This window comes from Adiantum capillus-veneris, chromosome 6 (assembly GCF_014529385.1).
Source record: "Adiantum capillus-veneris isolate H3 chromosome 6, ASM1452938v2, whole genome shotgun sequence".
NCBI lineage: Eukaryota > Viridiplantae > Streptophyta > Polypodiopsida > Polypodiales > Pteridaceae > Adiantum > Adiantum capillus-veneris.
Genome location: NC_140936.1, coordinates 169745933 through 169765009, shown reverse-complemented (window position 1 = coordinate 169765009; position 19077 = coordinate 169745933). Strand labels below are relative to the sequence as shown.

Sequence of the window (19077 nt, the reverse complement as noted above, 5' to 3'; positions counted from 1 at the left end):
GGTGGGAAGACCTATTGCATAGGCTGTAGGTTGCTTCCCTGCCCATTAGAACCAGCTATAGGCTGCTGAAAGTTGGCTGGCTGAACTGGTACAGCTTGAAAGACTGGCTGACTGGCATCTCAGCCACCTGTTCTTGCACCTTAGGCATAGGTTGTGGAGACTGCATGTTCTCCGTCAAGTGTACAGGTGTTTCCATCGACTCTGCAGTATGAATCACCTGTGCTCGAGCCTTAACAGGCTTTTGAATATGATCCAGTGACCCAACTTGCTGAGACGGAACAGGAGGTTGCAGAAAGGCTAAAAACCTCGGGTTCTGCATTACTTGTGTGAACATAGCCACAGCAGTAGCCAACTGGGTCCTGAATATATCATCATCCGTATGTGGTGGTCTTGAAGACTCACCCACTTCATGCGTCTGTTGACCCTGTGAAGAGGAAACCTCTTCAGTCACATCATCTGGTCTGTCAGCCATAATTGTTATTCCCTCTGTCTGGTCTATGATCCCCTGTGTCTTCAAGCCCAATCTGACCAAGGCTCACTTCAAGCCTGTTCAATCCAAAAAGGGCGATAGACTTTACTTTAAACCTTGATTTAGCTTTCACCCATTATTAGTCGTCAATTTTACCTGCGCTATAGTGACACAAGAGAGGGGAATGGGATACAGATGCTAGAATGCACCTGTATGAGAAGACCGACACCAGACTGGCCCCTAACTTAGGCGCCCCTTTCGGTATTTCTTTATTCTTTAAAAGAGGGAATAAATGTTGTGGATCCCTACAAGCTGCCCCGCACAAACTTGGCTGAATTTCAACTGTTCCGACCTGATTTCGGTAGCATAACTGTACTAGGACCCTTCACAGTCAGTATTCCCACGCATTGAGTGACTTTCCCGACGCATACGGGCACTTTGCAAAACCTGGCGAGAATCTGCAGCACGCTGAATTCTCTGTTTTCAGCCCCGAAAATGCGCCAGATCACCTGTACAGCGGTCCCCTTGCGTCCCCGAACCTCCTGGGGGTATTAGGGTCCGTTTAGGGTCAAAACCCTAAACCTGCAAAAATACACAGCAGGCTGTAATTTACTGTTTCGGGCTCCGTTTCGCATGCCGGTCGCATCCGTAGCAAGTCCTCGAGCTCCCGCACCTGTAGGGCTACTTGCCCTTTGAATCGGACGAGATTTCTGTCGTGAAACCTCTCCGAATTCACCTGTACCTGCGGGGGGATTAGCTGCTAGCTAATCCAGTACCTGTGCAAGAGGCTCTTGCCTTGGCAATCGCGCATGAACCCACAAAACTGTACATTGGTCAAATGAAGAGCCCACTAGAGGGGCATAACATACTGCCAGAGGGGAGAGAGAGGGCAGTGTGTAGCGTGCAGGGCATCACTCCTGGCACCGCACTGTGCATAAGAGGGAAAGCAAGCACTCCATAGCTCTTAACCTGTGACAAAAACTGAAAATGAGGCTCTCCCCCTCCTAAATTCAGCGCCACTTCTTGTTGCATGAGGTAAGTGCACCAGAAGGTGCCACTTGGCACATTTATAAGCATTTTCCCGTTTCGGGGTTGCCGTCTAAAAATATCCCAACCGGTTGCCCAGTTGACTTCATGGCAGAGTAAGAAAATGTTCCCCTTGTCATTCCGGAGGTAATGACGTCAACACATTTTCAGGTCCCAAAATAGCAGTTCCCTAAATTTTAGGAGATACTGCCATTGTATCTTTCTAGGTCATCCGACCCTCTTTGTACACTGCGGCCACACCCAGAATTGAAATGTAGCCTCTGTAGCAAAGGATTCCACTTTGGCTAGTCAATGACCCCACTTGGCTAACCATAGTCCTTGTCCAACCTTAGTGCTCTCTTGCCCTCAGGCCTGGACTCCCTCTGGACAGTTCCACACTAGCTATGCAATGCAGGGCAATTAGATTTCCCGAGGGTGTTTCCAAAAAGTGAAAGTAAATAGATAATAAGAAAGAAATCAACAAAAAGGATAGATAGTAGTCACACACTGGTGACAGACGGGCACCTCCTAGTGCAACCATCAGAGTCCTATATGAATCCAATCGCACTGCTCCACTCACTGATTATAGAAGCCCTCGCCTGACAGTGTCCGTGTTGGGTCAGCAATTCTCAGGAGTGATAGTGGATGGTGGATCTGGCATCAACTTGATGCCCAAGTTCACTATGTTAGCTCTAGGTCTACAGCCTACTCGCCCTCCTCCTTAACAGTTACATTGGCCGACCAGCGAACAATCTACCCAGTGGGCATAGTGGACAATGTGCCTCTGCAGGTACAAGACTTTACTTTTAACTTGGATTTTGTTCTGGTTCGTGTTCCCCAGGTTGAGGGCGGATTTCCCTTGCTCATTGGAAGACCATGGCTGCGACACACTAAAGCACTTCATAAATGGGGAAACGACGCAATGTGGATACATACTTCTAGCTCTCCGATGCAACCCATTCTCTTAGAAGGAGGTATGGATCCAGTGGTGCAGCAAGTTTCTTTGTCAATGAAACCAACCCTAAACAAGAACAGCCTACTACACCTGAAGGGTTAGACGAAGATTTGCTGGAGTGGTTGGAGGCTACCAAATCTATGCCTTGTTATGGAGTCTCTATTCACTCTTTGCCTGAGGGTACACCCTCTTCAAATGTTCCATCTGTAACTAACCTAATGAGCCACCGGAGCCTATGAAGAAGCATAGAAGCAGTAAGAAATCCCCTCTACACGAGTTCGCCCCCCCTAAAACATCAACCCCTCTGGTGTCTGCTTTTCCGACCAGAACAAAGCTCTCTTCTGTGTCTAGCAAACTCCCTTCACAGAGCCCGTCCTGCAAGATGAATTCCAAGATCATGATAGATGTCTTGCTCATGATAGTTGTGTGCTCCTTACTTGCCCCAATCTACCCCTATCCCCTCGACCCTACACACAATCAGAATGCCCACATGCTTAGGGTTCACACTAGTAGTGGCAAAGAGATCATCAAGAGCGCCAAACATAACACGCTCTGCTTCAGGACGTGTCTCTGCCATACATGGATTAAGGGGCTCCCTAATCACAACAGGCGGCAAATATGTCTCTTCACCAAGCCCAGATCGCTCACAAATCCTACGCTGAAATTGCAAGCTCTTAGCATTGAAGGCACCCATGGCAGCAGAGTATCTTATGAAATCCTTATTACTGCACATGTCCGTTTTGGACGCCTTATAGCAGGAGAAGTACACCATATTCACAGGGTATGGCCATGTCATTAAGTAGATAGTACTGACAAAGACAAGTGTGGTGGAGAAGAGCGTGACATTGACCAGAGTGTATTGAAGCATATCCCAAATGGCTCTCATACCGACATGCCAAAGGCGACGCATCCCTGTTGTCATCACTGCCACACTCAAGGGAAACACTGGGTTGAGATGGTTCTGCAGGGCGTGAGTTGGTATGCAGTACAGTCCCTTTGATGGGCGAGCTGCATCCCTGTGCTGTATTGAGGAGTCGCGACTTGCTCCCTTACCCCTAGTTCCCCCTCACCAGACCTCGTCCCCTACTTACCCCTCGCCCTCGCCCTTGCCCTCCCCCTAGCCCCTGTCTACTCACCCCTCGCCCTACCCCTCGTCCTTGCCCCCTCACCTTCCCCTCCCCCCTACCCTCCTCCTCACCCCTACCCCCTCGCCCCCTACCCACTCGCCCTCGCCCCCGTCGCCTTCCCCTCGTCCTACCCTCCCCCTCACCTTCCCTCGCCCCTACCCAGTCCCCTCACCTTCCCCTCGCCCCTACCCAACCCCTCACATTCCCCCAAAACCTCACCCTCTCGTCCCTAGTCCTTCCCCTCCGCCCCCCTCACCACCCCTCGCCCTACTCTCCCCTTACCCCTCGCCCTCCTGCCGAGCCCTCGCTCCCTTTTCTCACCAGGGCCACCTCGAGCCGAAGACCTCCTGTAATTTCACAATCAAGCCGGAGACCTCCTGTAATTTAACAATCAAGCGGGCCTCAGGCCTTGTTTCCTTGATTCATAGGTGATGACTAGCGACACAAAGGGGAGAGCAAGCAGCTTCCTGTAATCGGATCACAGCAGAGCTTTTGGCTGTTTCCAAGTGGCTTTCAAGAATTCACCTGGTTGCCATCCTGTTGCTCTTAATGCTTTTCGTTCTGCCATCACTATGGAGCTTAATCTTATTTGCGGTGTTACTCCACCTTATGGGCATCTCTCATTAAAGAGGAAAGCTGTTCAGAAATTGTTGCAAGGGTCATCTGCAAGGATGGACCAGGTCATTTTCGTCTCACTAAGGTTATGGAGGATAAAGATGCGTTGGATCCAAACCGAGCATATCTCTTTGCTGTGGAGCTTTATTCAGTTTTGCCAATTGGGATTCTTGGATTACGCAATCATACTGAGTTGCACTTATTCAAAGGCTTAAAAAGTTTGTAAGCAGTGCAGTGTGTTTAAACTCCACTTTTGGGCCTAGAACCTTCTTCAAGAAAGATTTACACATGCAGTACCTAATGGTTTTCTTTCACAATTTTTTCAGAATTTCCTCTCACCGAGACAGTGAGCGGTCTTGTGGCGAGCAACCTGTAGCAAACTACAGTGTCACTTTCACAGGACACAGTTAGTAGAGTTGGTCTAGGCTGGTTCACACTGGACAGACCCTCTGGGCTGGGAGTGACACGTAGCAGGGTACCGACGGTGGTCTAGTGGACATCGTGGCCAGGTCACATGGCTGACATTTATGAGCCGTTGGTGGCTATTTATGGTGGTACATATGAGTAGTAGCGATTGGTCATCAGGTGTATCTTCTTCACCTTTGGTCCAGCATCGTCGTCGAGAGTAGTGAGTCTATACACAGAGCACGGATTCACCATCCCTGCACATCTGAGCCTCGACACCCCCATTGTACCTGTGAGTCCTGGGCTGGAGCTGAGTGTGCTGCCACGCCAAAGTCTGTATCAGTCTTTGAGATAGTCGAGTCATATTTTTTGGTCTGCTGTTGTGCCTTTGTGAGCTCTGTAGATGTCTATTGTTTCCTTTCTTTTCAGACTGTTGAGTGAGATTGTCACGCACATTGCACTGAGGACCACCCATTGTAGAGAGCGCGACACATTATCCGCGCTACACCACTAGGGCTGAATTGTCTGCTTCTAATGCCTGTTGAAAACGTTGTACATCTCCTGTCGCTAAGGCTGAAAACCAAAAACGCTGAGGCTGATGTGTGGTTGCGGATGAAATCCAAAAACACTAATGGCAGAAATTGGAAACGCTAGCAAAATCTGGGACTTGCTGGCGATCATGGGGTATCTGCAAACGCTAGGGGGTAGGGGTCGTCTGCGGGTAGGAAATGTTGAAAACGCAAGGCTGTGGTGGAGGCTGGCGATGGCAAACCAAAATGCTGGGGCTGAAGTCTATGGCGAGGTTGGGGGAACCAAAAACGCCAAGGTTACTGCTTGGGTTCTGTTGAGAAGGTGCCTGTTGAGCATGTGCTCCTGCTGCCTCTTCTGCCATTTAGTGCTAGCTCTAGTTTGCTTATATACAAACTTAGTAAAATTGCCTTGCCTACTTTCCAACAAAAGTCACTTAAAAATAATAAGTGAAAAATGTCAAAAATAGGGAAAATAGGCTAAATGCACTGGAAAATTCCCCTCACTAATTCTGATGGATTCTGATGGGAATGCTTATGATCATGCTGTGTGCAACCAGAGGATATGCATCTACACTAGGTGACTGGGCATGCACGGTCTACGAATAGACTCACAAAAGTGCCAGATCACTTCTAATCTAGACTGACTCGACTGACTGAACCCTGATCATGTTGTAGCTTGTCCACGGACACATAGGGTTGGATGTGTCACGTGACATGAATGCCATGAATTGTTTTGGGAAATGGGGACGCCCGCCCGAAACTGTACGTATGCTATTTACTGACACGTTTTGTGGCTTGTGAACAGGTAGTAAGTATAACCCTCCTTTTGGGATGAAAAATCCTAGGATTACAGCCTTGGGCAACCTAAAGTCACTAAAAACATTAAGTAAATGTGTGTTCACACACATTTTGTATTTTTAGGTAAACATAAAGGATTTAAATTAAAGCCCTTTGACCAATTTGAGATTTTTGACAAGTGGCTAGTCTAAAAAGACTTACTTATAAGTGAATTTGCGAGTTTGAGTTTCTAGGGCATTTTTGGGCGCTGAAAACTCTGTTTTTGCAGCATTTTTCTACACTTTGAAGCTTTCCATAACCGTATGTACCTTGGGGAAGCCTCTTTTCTTCATCCTATGCCACTAATCTACCTTAATGGAGCTGTTTTTCATCAAAACAGTCCATTATATCACTGAATTCTCTGTTTTTCAGCACCTTTCTGCAATTTCAGCCATCCCTCTTTGATGGAGATTATGTGGAAGCTCTCTCCTTAACCTATGTTGACAATGGAAGAGTTTCGTCATGAAGAATTGCATCGGAATTGAAGATTTCAGCCATTCAACGACTTCCATCGCGAAATCTTTGTTCAATCTACTCTAGTGCAAGGCATTCTCTTGTCCTACATGCTTACGAAGTTTGTGGCTTCTTGTTTGGAAGACAATTGCAAGCAAATGGAGGAGAATGTGGCCACTTGAGAGAGTAGATAGAAGGAACAAGCAACTTACAGAATCGACATCGACATTCACTTGTTTGCAATGCTGAATTTTTCACTTGCATCAATATGGAGGTTTGGCATTGTAATGCCCATGATATTATATACAATTCTCCCATAATTAAAGAAAAGTCTTGAGGGAGAGGCTTTGTCTTTGAAGTATAAAAGTGTTTGTCCTCTTATTGTCCAACATGGTAACATACAGAGTGTTCTTGGAAGCTCATCTGCAGCCTAACACGCTGATTCATCTAGAGAGTCTGGTGCTTCCATATCTTCGAAGCTTGATCCGTCCCACCGGCGGAGACTGTTTGTGACATCTGGCTAGAGCTGATCCATACACTCAAGGGAAAGTTTGAGAGACTTCAGGGCATCTCCGACCGCATGCAAGAGCGCCGCGAGGCCTCTTGCGACGCTAGCAACCATGGCCTAGAAGGATCTTTTTCTTGGGCAAAACAATCTTTAAATCCAAGGTCGCCTTCAATTACTCGGATGGTAAGGAAGGTCACTCCGCTCTGATACCAATGAAACTCGCCCTTGACACACCACAGGCTTATTACTCCCAATTAACACTTTTCATAAAAGATAAATACTAATCTCCGGTTAGAGCTTGAGAGAGAGGGACATATAATTGTAGAGATATAGCATACTAGACGCGTAAAGCTATGGATAACTTGAAAGACACAGAGAGACAAATCAAAGAGATAGAGAGAGAAGCTTGAGAGAGACAACGTTGACCCGGAACGGTCGGGCCCCTTCACAGGAATGTGTCTATTCCTCCAAAATTACAAGTGTATAGTCTAAAAATTCAGGATGGAATCACCATCAGACAAGTAAAAAGTGCAATCTTGTTGGTTTCCCCTTGTTTGCATGTAGTACCCTTACAAGCACATACAAGAGTGCACAAAAAAATTCAGCACTGGCTTCCTCATGCATTCTCCTTCATGCGATCACTTCAGTAGCACCTCCTCCAATGTCTTCCTTCCTCACGTAAGCTTTTGAGAGAGAGAGAGAGAGAGAGAGAGAGAGAGCACGCATGTAGAGGGCAATGGTGATGGTTGTATAGAGGCTTCTTGGGTTGAACTTAGAAAGTAATTTCAGCAATGAGGTGATCTCCAAAATGGGGAAAAAGGGGTTGTCTTTATAGATGAACTTGCCTCTTGAATAAGGAGGTTATGTGGTAGCATTATCACAAGTGACTTGCCACTTGTCTAAGAAGATAAATTATCTTTGACAAGTGTCCTTACATGTCTCAAGTGTCTTGGCACACGTGTCTTACCTTGTGTAAAAAGAAAAAACTGTGAATTGTCTTTCGTCTTTGACATGTGTCCTTACACATGTTACAAGAGTCTTGACACTTGTCTTTCTTTGGAATGCTCTTGTTGGATTCTTCTAGCCCTTGACTAGAAGCTTCTAGAACATTCTAGAATCGGCAGAAAACTGATAACAAAACATAAATATGGGAATCAAATGAAAGCTCTTGAATACCTCATGCTCAAGCATTTTCAAGACAGCACTCAATGCAAGTCATCATGCATGTTTTGCTATATGTGCATGCCTAAGGTAGATTCCGTCCATTCCATACACTTGTATCCATCTATCTCTCTTCCAATAAGGTGAGAGGATATAGTTCTTTATGCTTTTCGAGTAGAATACCTCATGCTCAAGAATTTTCAACACAGCACTCAATGCAAGTCATCATGCATGTTTTACTATGTGTGTGTGCGCCTAAGGTAGATTCCATCCGTTCCATACACTTGTATCCATCTACATCTCTCTTCCAATTAGGTGAGAGGATATAATTGTTTATGCTTTTCAAGCATGTCAATGGCCATTCATACTTCCCCACTTAGAAATAGAAGTATGTCTAATCAATCATCATTCCGTAAACACAAGAACACGTGTCCAATTATATAATCTTTCAATTGGCAAGACAACACATGTAATCTTTCTGTGATTGATAGGTTTATATGCAAAAGCTGATGACATAAGACACTTACAACATCTACAGCAAACAAAGAATGTGCTTATAATAGAGAGCAAAACAATACTTAATTCCGCATATTCCAGGATATGAGAAAACAAGCGAGTTCATTTTGATTAGGAAGAGTCAAAATACATAATGTAGCAAAAAAAACACCATGCAATAAAGAAACACGCCACAATCCCGCAAACAGAATAAATGAGAACTTGTTAAGTTGACAAGGTTATTTACTTACAAATTTCAAGTCTCTAGGGTATGCACAATCACTCGCTCCATACGCAACCGCAATAATAATTCCTCTGTCCTGAATACACAATTTCACAACAACTATACGCATCAGTATCCCTCCATCAAAATACCAAACCCTGTATTGAATGCCGACAACTAAACTGGATCAAACCAAAGAAGCAAATGTCAGACAAAAATGAATAGAGAAGAAAAAACCCTATATGAGAATATTACATGTATGCATACCTATGTATGTATATCATGGTCGTTTATCCACAACTATGGGACAAAACAATGTACAAAATTATTCATGCCTATGTACATGGATTTTTAAAAAAACAGAAAGCCAAAACAGTTCTACTGCAGGCATCTTGCTTAAGGCATAAAAAGAGAGAAATAAAACAGAATTCCCAAAACCCTTATGACTTATAAGAGTTTCCGCGTTGTAGAGCAAACCACACTATGTATGGTGAAAATAGGTTGGTATGTGAATTGTTGAACTCTCTCATGATTGCCTTTCCTCCTCTATACACTACCCACTTTCCATCTTTCTGACCTCGGCAAGCTAAATTAAGCCTCTACCTCACCTGGTCGGACTACATAACATACTGCCATAGACCAACCGTAAAAACCTAGATGCTCAACATTCTCAACACTAAGAGGTGTGAGCAGCAGACCTCATTAGAAATTATAGAGTGAGACAATCCAAGCTAGAAACTAAGAGGGAAGGAGGGAAGCCCAGCTTTCCTCTTGATAGCATCCCCAATGGCAGCCATTTCTGCATGCATTCTATACTACACCCACAAGTACCGCCAAGAATCTTGGTCACATGCATGCACGTGATGCACCTACTTCTGACCCCAAGTCAATTTAACCTAGGGGATCGTGGTTTGGCAAGAGCCTTGTGAGCCTATCAGCATGACATCCATGTCCAATCTAATTCATTTTACAACTGTTCGGTTGTGCATAAATCTTGCATAGATATTGTAAGCAGTATTATCAAAACAGCATCAACTGCCACCATACAGCCAATGTCGAACCAGGGAGGAAGAACGATTGAAGAAGACCATGAGAAAGAACTTTGAAGAGGCTACATCGAGACACAAAGAACCCCGCAACCAAACTCCAAAAAAGGAAGCACCGACACCCTTGAGCTGGAACAACAAAGAGAATTCTCAAATGCTAAATTGATCTACTTGCTCAAGGTGGCTACTTAGAATCGAGTGCATCTCAACCAGGAAGGTGGGAGCAGAATCCAGAACCAAACTCTAGTGGAGAACAGTTGTAGGAGAACGCAGCAAAAAGAAGAGAAACGGCCCGCCCCCACATATAAGCAGACACCCACACAGAAACAAGTAGCAAAGGGTACTCAAACAAGCAGAAAGGAGCCCACCCACCTGACCCACACACTCGTGCGATATATTGCCTTTGACATGGCTTTTTGATTAAATTGAAAGTACTTGGAAGTTGTTTTTTATAAAGGAGACGTCACATGCGCAGGTACAGAAGGGCAGGTGAAGGCAGGCTGCAGCCCATCATGTCGTCTCTCTCTCTCTCTCTCTGTGACGCGCAGTGTTTGCTGCTGACGCGCAGCCACTGCTGCTGCTGACGCGCAGCCACTGCTGCTGCTGACCTGCGCCACCTGTTTGCTGCTGCCTGCTGCTGACGCGCGCCAACTGCTGGCTGCTGCCTGCGCGCCACCTGGGCTGCACCTTGCTGTTCAGCTGGACTGTGCCCTCCCCCCCTGTTGTGACAGTGCGCCGCCACCCCCAACCCCCCACCACACGGGATTACTATCATCTGAACTGCACCCCACGCGCCCCCCGCCCCCAAAAACCCGCAGGTGCATTACAGTGCAAACATTGTCAGATTTTCAGATTTCCTGCAGGGAAAGCTCAGAATCTCAGGATTTAAATAATTTGCAGCATTGACAGGAAATTGCAAGAAATTGCAGAAATTGCAGAAAATAAAAAATGTATGATTGATATGGGGAACACTTATGTATGCATCATGCGGGACAAGGATGTATGTGTGATGTGGACATAGGGGGTTTGACTTGGCAGAAGTGCAGATTGTACTGTTGATTTTTGATGGACGTAATGACTACTTCGCCGGTATGTAAGCCCCATCCGAAGGCAACTTTTGTGCTCACAAACAAGCGGATTACACAAATGGAGAGGGAGATGAAAGACTGGAAAGCCGATATGGAGGGATGGTGGAAGGAGAAGGCCAACCTTCTTCAAATGTTTCTCAACGAAGGCGCGCAGTGGAAGAAAGAGAAAGAGGACCTGCACGCAGAGCTACAAGCAATTAAGGCGGACTCCAAAGCACTTAAAGAAGAGGTCTCAGCTCTCAAGCGAGAACTTGCCGATAGAGCGAGCAGTGGACTAGAGGAGGGGGAATTCCAGCCGTCGGTAGTAGAGGAAATCAAGGTCATCAAAGAGCAAGTACGGATGATCAAAGAGGAGGAGAAACAAAAGATGGTAAAGACGTCTTCGTGGATGGATGCGATCACGAAGACGCAAAAGAAGGCGGATGAGGCCGAGAAGTGGATAGAAGTCGCTAAGAAAGGCAAGGGGAAAGAAACCACATCTGTCCCCACTCCTACACTCATGAACATGACTCCAGAGGAAAAACAACGCAGGAAAACTAGAGCTTTGCATATAAGAGTAACCGGTTTAAAAGACCGAGATGATGTGGAAGGGGAAGTTGAAGAACTTCTCCGCATGATGGGTAGTGAGGCTACTCATACAAAGGCAAGGAGGGTGGGGAAGAAGACACAGGGCAATGGGGAGACTTCAAAAGGGAGAGCTCTAATCATCCGTTTCCCATCCATGGAGGCAAAGAAGGACTTCTTGAAGAAGCGTCCTACACTAAAGAAAACGGGCATATTCCTTGGAGATGACCTCACTCTCACACAGCTTGCGCATATGAGAGAGGTAATGCCAGAGATTCAAGCGGCAAGGGAGAAGGGAAAGACGGCCTTCTACAGAGATGGCCGGGTTGTGATTGTAGAGCGGCGCTCCACATGACGGTGCGAGACCCGTGGGACCACCCTCAAAGTTGCCACGTGGAATTGTAATGGATCTATGCGACTTGATGTGGGCGCCTTTGAGGATAGTTTCAGGGGAAGAGACATTGTCTTCTACTCTGAGACACATCAGGCCCATGGCCAGTCTATGCCTCACATCAGTGGATACAGATGGGAGACTGCCTATAGACAGGAGACACGATCAGAGCGCAGAGGGCGGGGATCAGGAGGAGTGGCAGTGTTATTCAGGGAGGAGTTGCAGCCATTGAAACATATAGCCCGCAGAGATGAGCAAGCTAGGTACATGTGGGTGAGGCTGAGAGCAGAGACAGACAGATATCTTTACATTGCTATTTGCTACTTTCCCCCGAGCACGTCAGTATATGCACCACCCAGAGGACAGTCCCCTTTCTCTATTTTGGATGATGACATATGGGAGTTCTCTAGAGATGGTGACATCATCATTCTAGGGGATTTCAATGCTAGGACTGCCCATCATCAGACAGTATTTTATGATACTTCAGAGGAGATGCTGAGAGAGCTGGATGCTGCAGAGACAGGCCTATCCAGAGTATCACAAGATGGAGAACACATTGAGTATGGACGACACTTGATAGACATGGGGACTGCACATGGATTGGCCATCTTGAATGACCTAGAGAGATTTCCCGCCTCAGGGGGTTTTACATGCTTTCCACATAGACATGGAGCCAGCACAGTGGACTATGTCATGGCACAGCCGAGCCTCATCTCTAGTATCCAGGATCTCACGATTGGACCCGGACCTGTTGGTGTGGCAATGGATCATGCTCTTGTGTCAATGACCATCTCCTTTCAGTTTAGTGTAGCACACAAGACTACGGACAGCAGCCCCTACTCGCTACACCTTCACGCAGGAGACAGACTCTGTATACATAGATGGGATCTACAGACGCCTATGCACAGAGGAGCCAGGGCGACCTCTGGAGGAGCTTACTACTATATTGACACAGACACTACATGATGCAGCAGCAGAGGCATACCCACATACCCAGCCTGAGCAGAGACGCCGTTCGGGGAGCATGCCCCAGAACAGTTGGTATGATGAGGAATGCCGGGACACTAGAGCTAGACTTCAGAGGGAGGTGCTTTTGGGGGACATCACTCACAGATAATCACAGACTGACTTCCGGCGCCTAGTGCGGCGGAAGAAGAGGGCATTTTTGGCTCGACTAGAGCAGGATCTATATCAGTTGTTCTTGAGTCAGGATTCACGTGAGGCATGGCGGCTCTTTTAGGAGCACTCTCCCCCCCCCCCGCCATCACTTCTACAGAGGATTGGGGCCAGTACGCATCATCTCTGTACACAGTTCCTGAGCAGCCCCCCCTTCCCGACCCCCCCGATCCATGCCCACACACGTGCTTTTTTCACCGCAGAGATGGTGAGGAAGGCCATTGACAGGATGAGGACTGGGAGAGCTTATGATCATGATGGTTTAGTGGCTGAGCATTTCACACATGCCAGAGATCTACTAGCAAAGCTAGCAGTGATGTTTAACCGTGCCATGTGTGAGGGCTTGCCTGATACTTGGAGCCTATCTACTATTGTACCTATCTTCAAGTCGGGAGACCCTATGGAACCTGGGAATTATCGCACTATCATGATTGGACACACATTGGCACGATTGTACGCATCCATTCTTGAGCAGCAGCTGAGTAGATGGGCAGAGAGGGAGGGGATACGCGCAGCCGAGCAGGCAGGGTTCAGGAGGGGTTTCTCTACTCTTGACCATATCTTGACACTCAGAGCCATCATTGAGGAGGGTAGATCGCGTGGGAGTAGCTTTGTGGATTTCTGCAAAGCTTTTGACACAGTGCCTAGAGCTAGATTGATGCGCAGATTACAGCAGATGGGAGTACCCACAGAGCCCATATGGGGGGTCATGGCATTATACAGGTCAGTAGTGGGGAGGTACGCACCTCAGAGGGTCTATCCACCCCGATTCACTCCACTATTGGGGTGAAGCAGGGCTGTCCACTCTCTCCTACTCTATTTGGTATGTATGTGGATGAGGTTTCTGACTACATTGAGAGAGATGGTGATAGAGATGCACAGATGGCAGGGACATGGATTCCATTATTGTTATATGCTGATGATATTGTGTTGATCTCCGACTCTCCGGAGGGGATGCAACGTCACTTGGATGCTTTGAATAGGTTTGCTCAAGAAAGTGATTTGTCCGTCAACCTTGGTAAAACCAAGGTCATGGTATTTAATACCACCCCGCAGTGGATCAGGAGGTCAGCACCAGCATTCACATACGGCCAGGCGACTGTGGAGTATACAGATGCGTACACTTACCTCGGAGTAGTTTTTAGTGGGCCAACATTTTCATTGAGGAGGGCAGCAGAGACTAGACTGACCAGAGCCCATGCAGCATTGGGTAGATTGGAAAGGATGTGTTCACAGGTTCAGTTTCAGGAGCCTAGGACGAAGCTCTGGCTCTTTGACACTTTGGTGGCTTCTGCATTACTTTATGGAGCTGAGATCTGGGGACCTTCATTAGATCATCACGGGGAGGACAGGCCGCAGTGATGGATGGGGGGACATGGAGAAGCCTCTGGTCTCTATGATCTCGCGGCTCATTAGAGCCAAGGCCTCAGTACCACGTGCTATTGTTCGAGCAGAGCTAGCTGCCCCCCCACTAGTGGTGGAGGCGCTCACCAGATCGGTCTCCTTCATACACCGCATGTGGGAACTTCCCAAGGACAGATATGCTCGCCTTGCACTTGAGTCCTCTCGACAGTTAGCCATGCAAGAAGATACAGCATGTTGGTATGGGGAGATGACATCATGGTTTCAGGCGCATGGGTTCAACATAGACAGATTGCCTCCCTTCCAGTACTCACTGGATGCACCCTCTCTGACTCTTACACAGTCCGAGATCACCAGGCTCATCCGCCACGACTTGACTCAGCTAGACACCAAGAGGACATGGATACAGCCAGCACAGGAGCTGGGCACGAAGATGGCTTTCTACAGAGAGCATCTCCTCCAGCTTACGGTTGATGGCTTTGTGACGAGGCCGAGATACATGGACACCCACTTGTCTCATGGGATACGATGTGCTATCGGCCAGATACGTACATCTTCACACTAGCTGCGGATCGAGACTGGGAGATACAGCAGAGTACCAACAGAGGCGAGGACATGCCCCCTGTGTGACATCGAGCCTGAGACAGAGTTGCACTACACATGCCACTGCCCCGTCTACTATGAGATACGAGGCCGCTTCCATTGCTTGTTCAGAGAGGGCTTTGGACCATTCTCCAGAGTCATGCAGTACGAGGATCGGAGATGCTTGGGCTTGTTTTTGCTCGAGCTACACAGACACAGAGAGAGCCTGATGAGAGGAGAGGCTAGCCAGTCCCAGAGACAGATCACAGATTTCTTTAGAGCTATCACTGGACACCCGGAGGAGTTACTACCACAGCAGAGCTTGTCGTCTCACACCAAAGGCACACTGATCGACCGAGCGACTGAGCTTGGAAGATCCAGACGCCCACGACTGTGGAGGACTACACAGCATCGACGGAGGCTGCATCAGAGGATTCGGATCACGTTGGCTCGACATGCACGACGCCCAGTCAGACTACTAACCATGGAGGAGATTGATGAGATCCGCCAGCGACCGATGCTGGATCTCTTGTGATCTAGATATCCCAGCTAGCTGCTGTTCACACCTAGTAGTTTAGGATTCCGTAGTATAGTAGTATAGTATTTTATTGTGGCATTTGTCATTTCATTTTTGTCATTGTTGTCATCTTGTTACTTTGACTCTGACTTTGTATCAGATCCACCACATTGTAACTTTCTGGTCTCATAGGTCACTTTGGCCTTTTGAAGACGTTAATATAACATTTCATTTCATTTCTCTCTCTCTCTCTCTCTCTCTCTCTCTCTCTCTCTCTCTCTCTCTCTCTCTCTCTCTCTCTCTCTCTCTCTCTCAACCCTAACCCTACGCTTCTCTGCACGTCTGCCCCTGGGCGAGGGCGGCCCTATGGGGGGCGTTAATACAAGAGCCTTGCCCTTGTATGCCCGAGTTCATTTCTTACTGCCCTCATCTCTGCGCGTGTCACCTATCAATGGTGCAAGACCACTTGCGCTGTCTCAGGCACATGGTGGTTTTTGCCAACTCCTGCGGACCTGCATCCGAGGCACATTTTGCTTCAACTACTGAAGCTGCCAACCTACTGACCTGTCTACACAGAGCCTAGATTAAGGCTAATTTCATTTATTCAAATCAAAAGTAAGCCTTCAATCCCACCACACTCTCAGTTCGACAGAGTTGCAAGCTAGGAATTTTAAGAAGGTGTCATTAGCCCCATCGGTGGCACTGATGTCGTCGTTTGGCACTCCCATTGCACGCAAGAGCTTTCTTGCAGTGGCAGCACCACCAAGGAAGGACCCTCCCCCCCGCCAAGAAGCAAGAACTCATTGGGGAAAATGAGAAACTCAAAGAATGTTTACGCAAGCTCGAAGACGCAAAGGAAGTAGAGAGCCAAGCTCTACTTGCAAAAGCACATGAGGTTCAAAGCTCACTCACCAAGACTGTCATGGCGGCATTACAAAAAGAATCACATGAAGCAACAAATAAGAAGATCGATAGCAAGATACAGGCGGGCCTACATGAATACCGACTACAAGACTCTCTTGGCCTCAAGGTCAAGATTGGGGGGCTCCACTCACCGTGGTGCACCAACGAGGACACCCTCGAGGAAGCAATCACCAAGCTCAATGACATTCTTCAACATGTCTACATCAAGCCCGAAATTGTTTCATGGATCAACGACACACATAGGCATGTGCCACCCGAGCATTGCATACTCACTTTCAAGGACAAAGATGAGCGTATGAACCTGCTACGCCAATCTCGACTTCTCAAGGGAAAAAAGCTCTGGATTGCTAAAGAATTGACCACGAATCAACTCAAGAGTAAAGCAAGTGAGCTCAAGAAGATGCATGAAGCACGTAAACAAGGCAAATGGGCAATCTATTGAGGTGGCAAAGCGATCATCCAGGAGTTCCGAAATCCTAAGCCAGCTATCCCCTCAGCTAAACCCCCTTAGGTTTTGTCTCTCTTTTTCTTTACTTTACCCTCTTGATGGACCCTCAGTCCTTAGTTGATATGTATCACCCTTCACTCTAAGAAGGAATTGTTGTAGTGCTCCTTTTGGTCCCATGGTCATATATGACCTTCGTGGACGATAATTCTCTCTCTCTCTCTCTCTCTCTCTCTCTCTCTCTCTCTCTCTCTCTCTCTCTATATATATATATATATATATATATATATATATATATATATATATATATATATATATATATATATATATATATATATATAGATAAATCTTTTTCTTTCACTCTCGCGCGCGCACAAAAAGTGGTTGTTAACTGTATGGAAAGAGACCTCTAGAGATGCTCAAAGGCCTACCACCCGGAGGATGTACAAGATGGGGGGAAGAATGTGAGGGCTATGTAAACATCAAGATGGCATGTTTGAAGAATGCAAAATGAACCACTGTGGAGCTGCATAATACCATGTGATGCGACCATGGTCCAAACTAAAAAGCACAAAAGATCTTGCTCATGTGCGAAGAAAAGAGTATCGACGCCTCTCCATTGCCCTAGAGGAGCCCGCTGAAGTATCCCACTGTGCTATGAAGTGTGTGCAACAACTTAGTCCAAATAGTTGTCAAAGTGGTGGATGAAGGGGAAGACTACGAGCACAACGAGCCTTCCATATGTTTAGAGAGTGATGATGCAGATCATAGTAAAAGTTCCTTCCTTGGGGAAAGGTCCACCTGATGACTTGTATATGGAATCATCTGTAGAGTGCCCAGTCTCTATCCCAATGACGTAAGTATGAAGACGGGATTTGTCAGAGAGCACCGGAAAAAGGTGTGCAACCTCGGAAATTGCAAAAGCCATGTGACTGTCCCCCATGTCACAAACTGATTATGAATGCCAAATCTGATCAACAAACAACATCAATCCTTCCTCCACACTGGCTGAGCATACGAACAAACCTAAAAACAGTGCCTCAAGGACTCACGCTGCAAAGTACATCTTTGACAAGTCAGATCATGACCAATATGCTCAGCCTAAGTGCCAATAGACGATTGAATGCGCAATCATCCACATGAAATAGCAGATCCTGTGGCTGATCCTGAGGTCCAAATGCATGACCAAGGTCCAAAACTGTTGTTTAAAAGCCAGAGAAATGCACCGATCTCGTCATACCTCTGACTGACCTGGACAGTGAGCCGGGTGTCCTATTTTCAAGACAATCCTCCTCCCAAGGTATACATTGTACTCAAAAAATGAGACAGGGGCCCCATCAGCCTGTAAAGAAGGCCACTACCATTCACTAAGATCCCAGTCTTCTAACTCAGCCAGTGGCCGTCTCTGCCAGATCCACAACCTCCAAAGTGATGCCTCCTCTGCAGTGAAACAGGTGTCAACACAAGGTCATCTCCCCAAATAGCTCACTACTCGAACTGTCACAAAATGATGACGTGGCTGTCCACCCGGAAGCTAATAGACTTAAATTTGTTCCAACTTATAGGGTACCCATCCGATGGGGCCCCTAGGGACACTAGAAACTACAAAATAACTAAATCGTGTCGGACTACTGACGTGGCTGGCTGTACGGACGCCCGCAAAACGCGCTGGTTGGTTGACATGGCAGGCTGTACGGAAATCCACGATTAGTGCTGGCAGCTTTGGAGCGCTAGCTTTTGGGCCAGATGCTTTTGGGACTTGAAGCTTTTGAACTGATTGCTTTTGGCATCCCTTGTACTGTTTATAAGAGCCCTTGGGGCCTCACTCTACAGAGCCTCTGGACGCAAAGTTTGAGAGCATAGGTCCCTCGAGATTTGTACTTTGCCTTGATTAACGACAAAGAAATACCGAAAGGGGCACCAGACTTTGGGGACAATACTTCAGGGCACCGAACTCCTTCGCGCTGTCTCACTCAGAGCTACACATGGCAGTATGGAACTGCAATGGTTCCTTGTGGACGCATCCGAGGAATTAGAGGAGGTGATGGAGGACCGAGATATCATACTTCTAACAGAGACACATGAGAGCCCAAAGAGAGGACTACAAACTCACCGAGGGTACAGGGATATGTATGGGAGTCAGCGCACAAAAAGAGCATGCGTCAACACACTTCCAGA

At 47.1% G+C, this 19077-nt stretch overlaps 1 protein-coding gene across 1 annotated transcript in view; it reads right to left on the bottom strand.

The window, feature by feature from the left end:
- Positions 1–19077, bottom strand: part of LOC147456694 (ER membrane protein complex subunit-like protein) — a 121448-nt gene that overhangs the window by 35484 nt on the left and 66887 nt on the right. The window contains exon 5 of the mRNA XM_086515137.1: positions 8833–8901. Coding sequence (XP_086371263.1) covers positions 8833–8901 — 69 coding nt within the window. The remainder of the gene's footprint in view (positions 1–8832; positions 8902–19077) is intronic.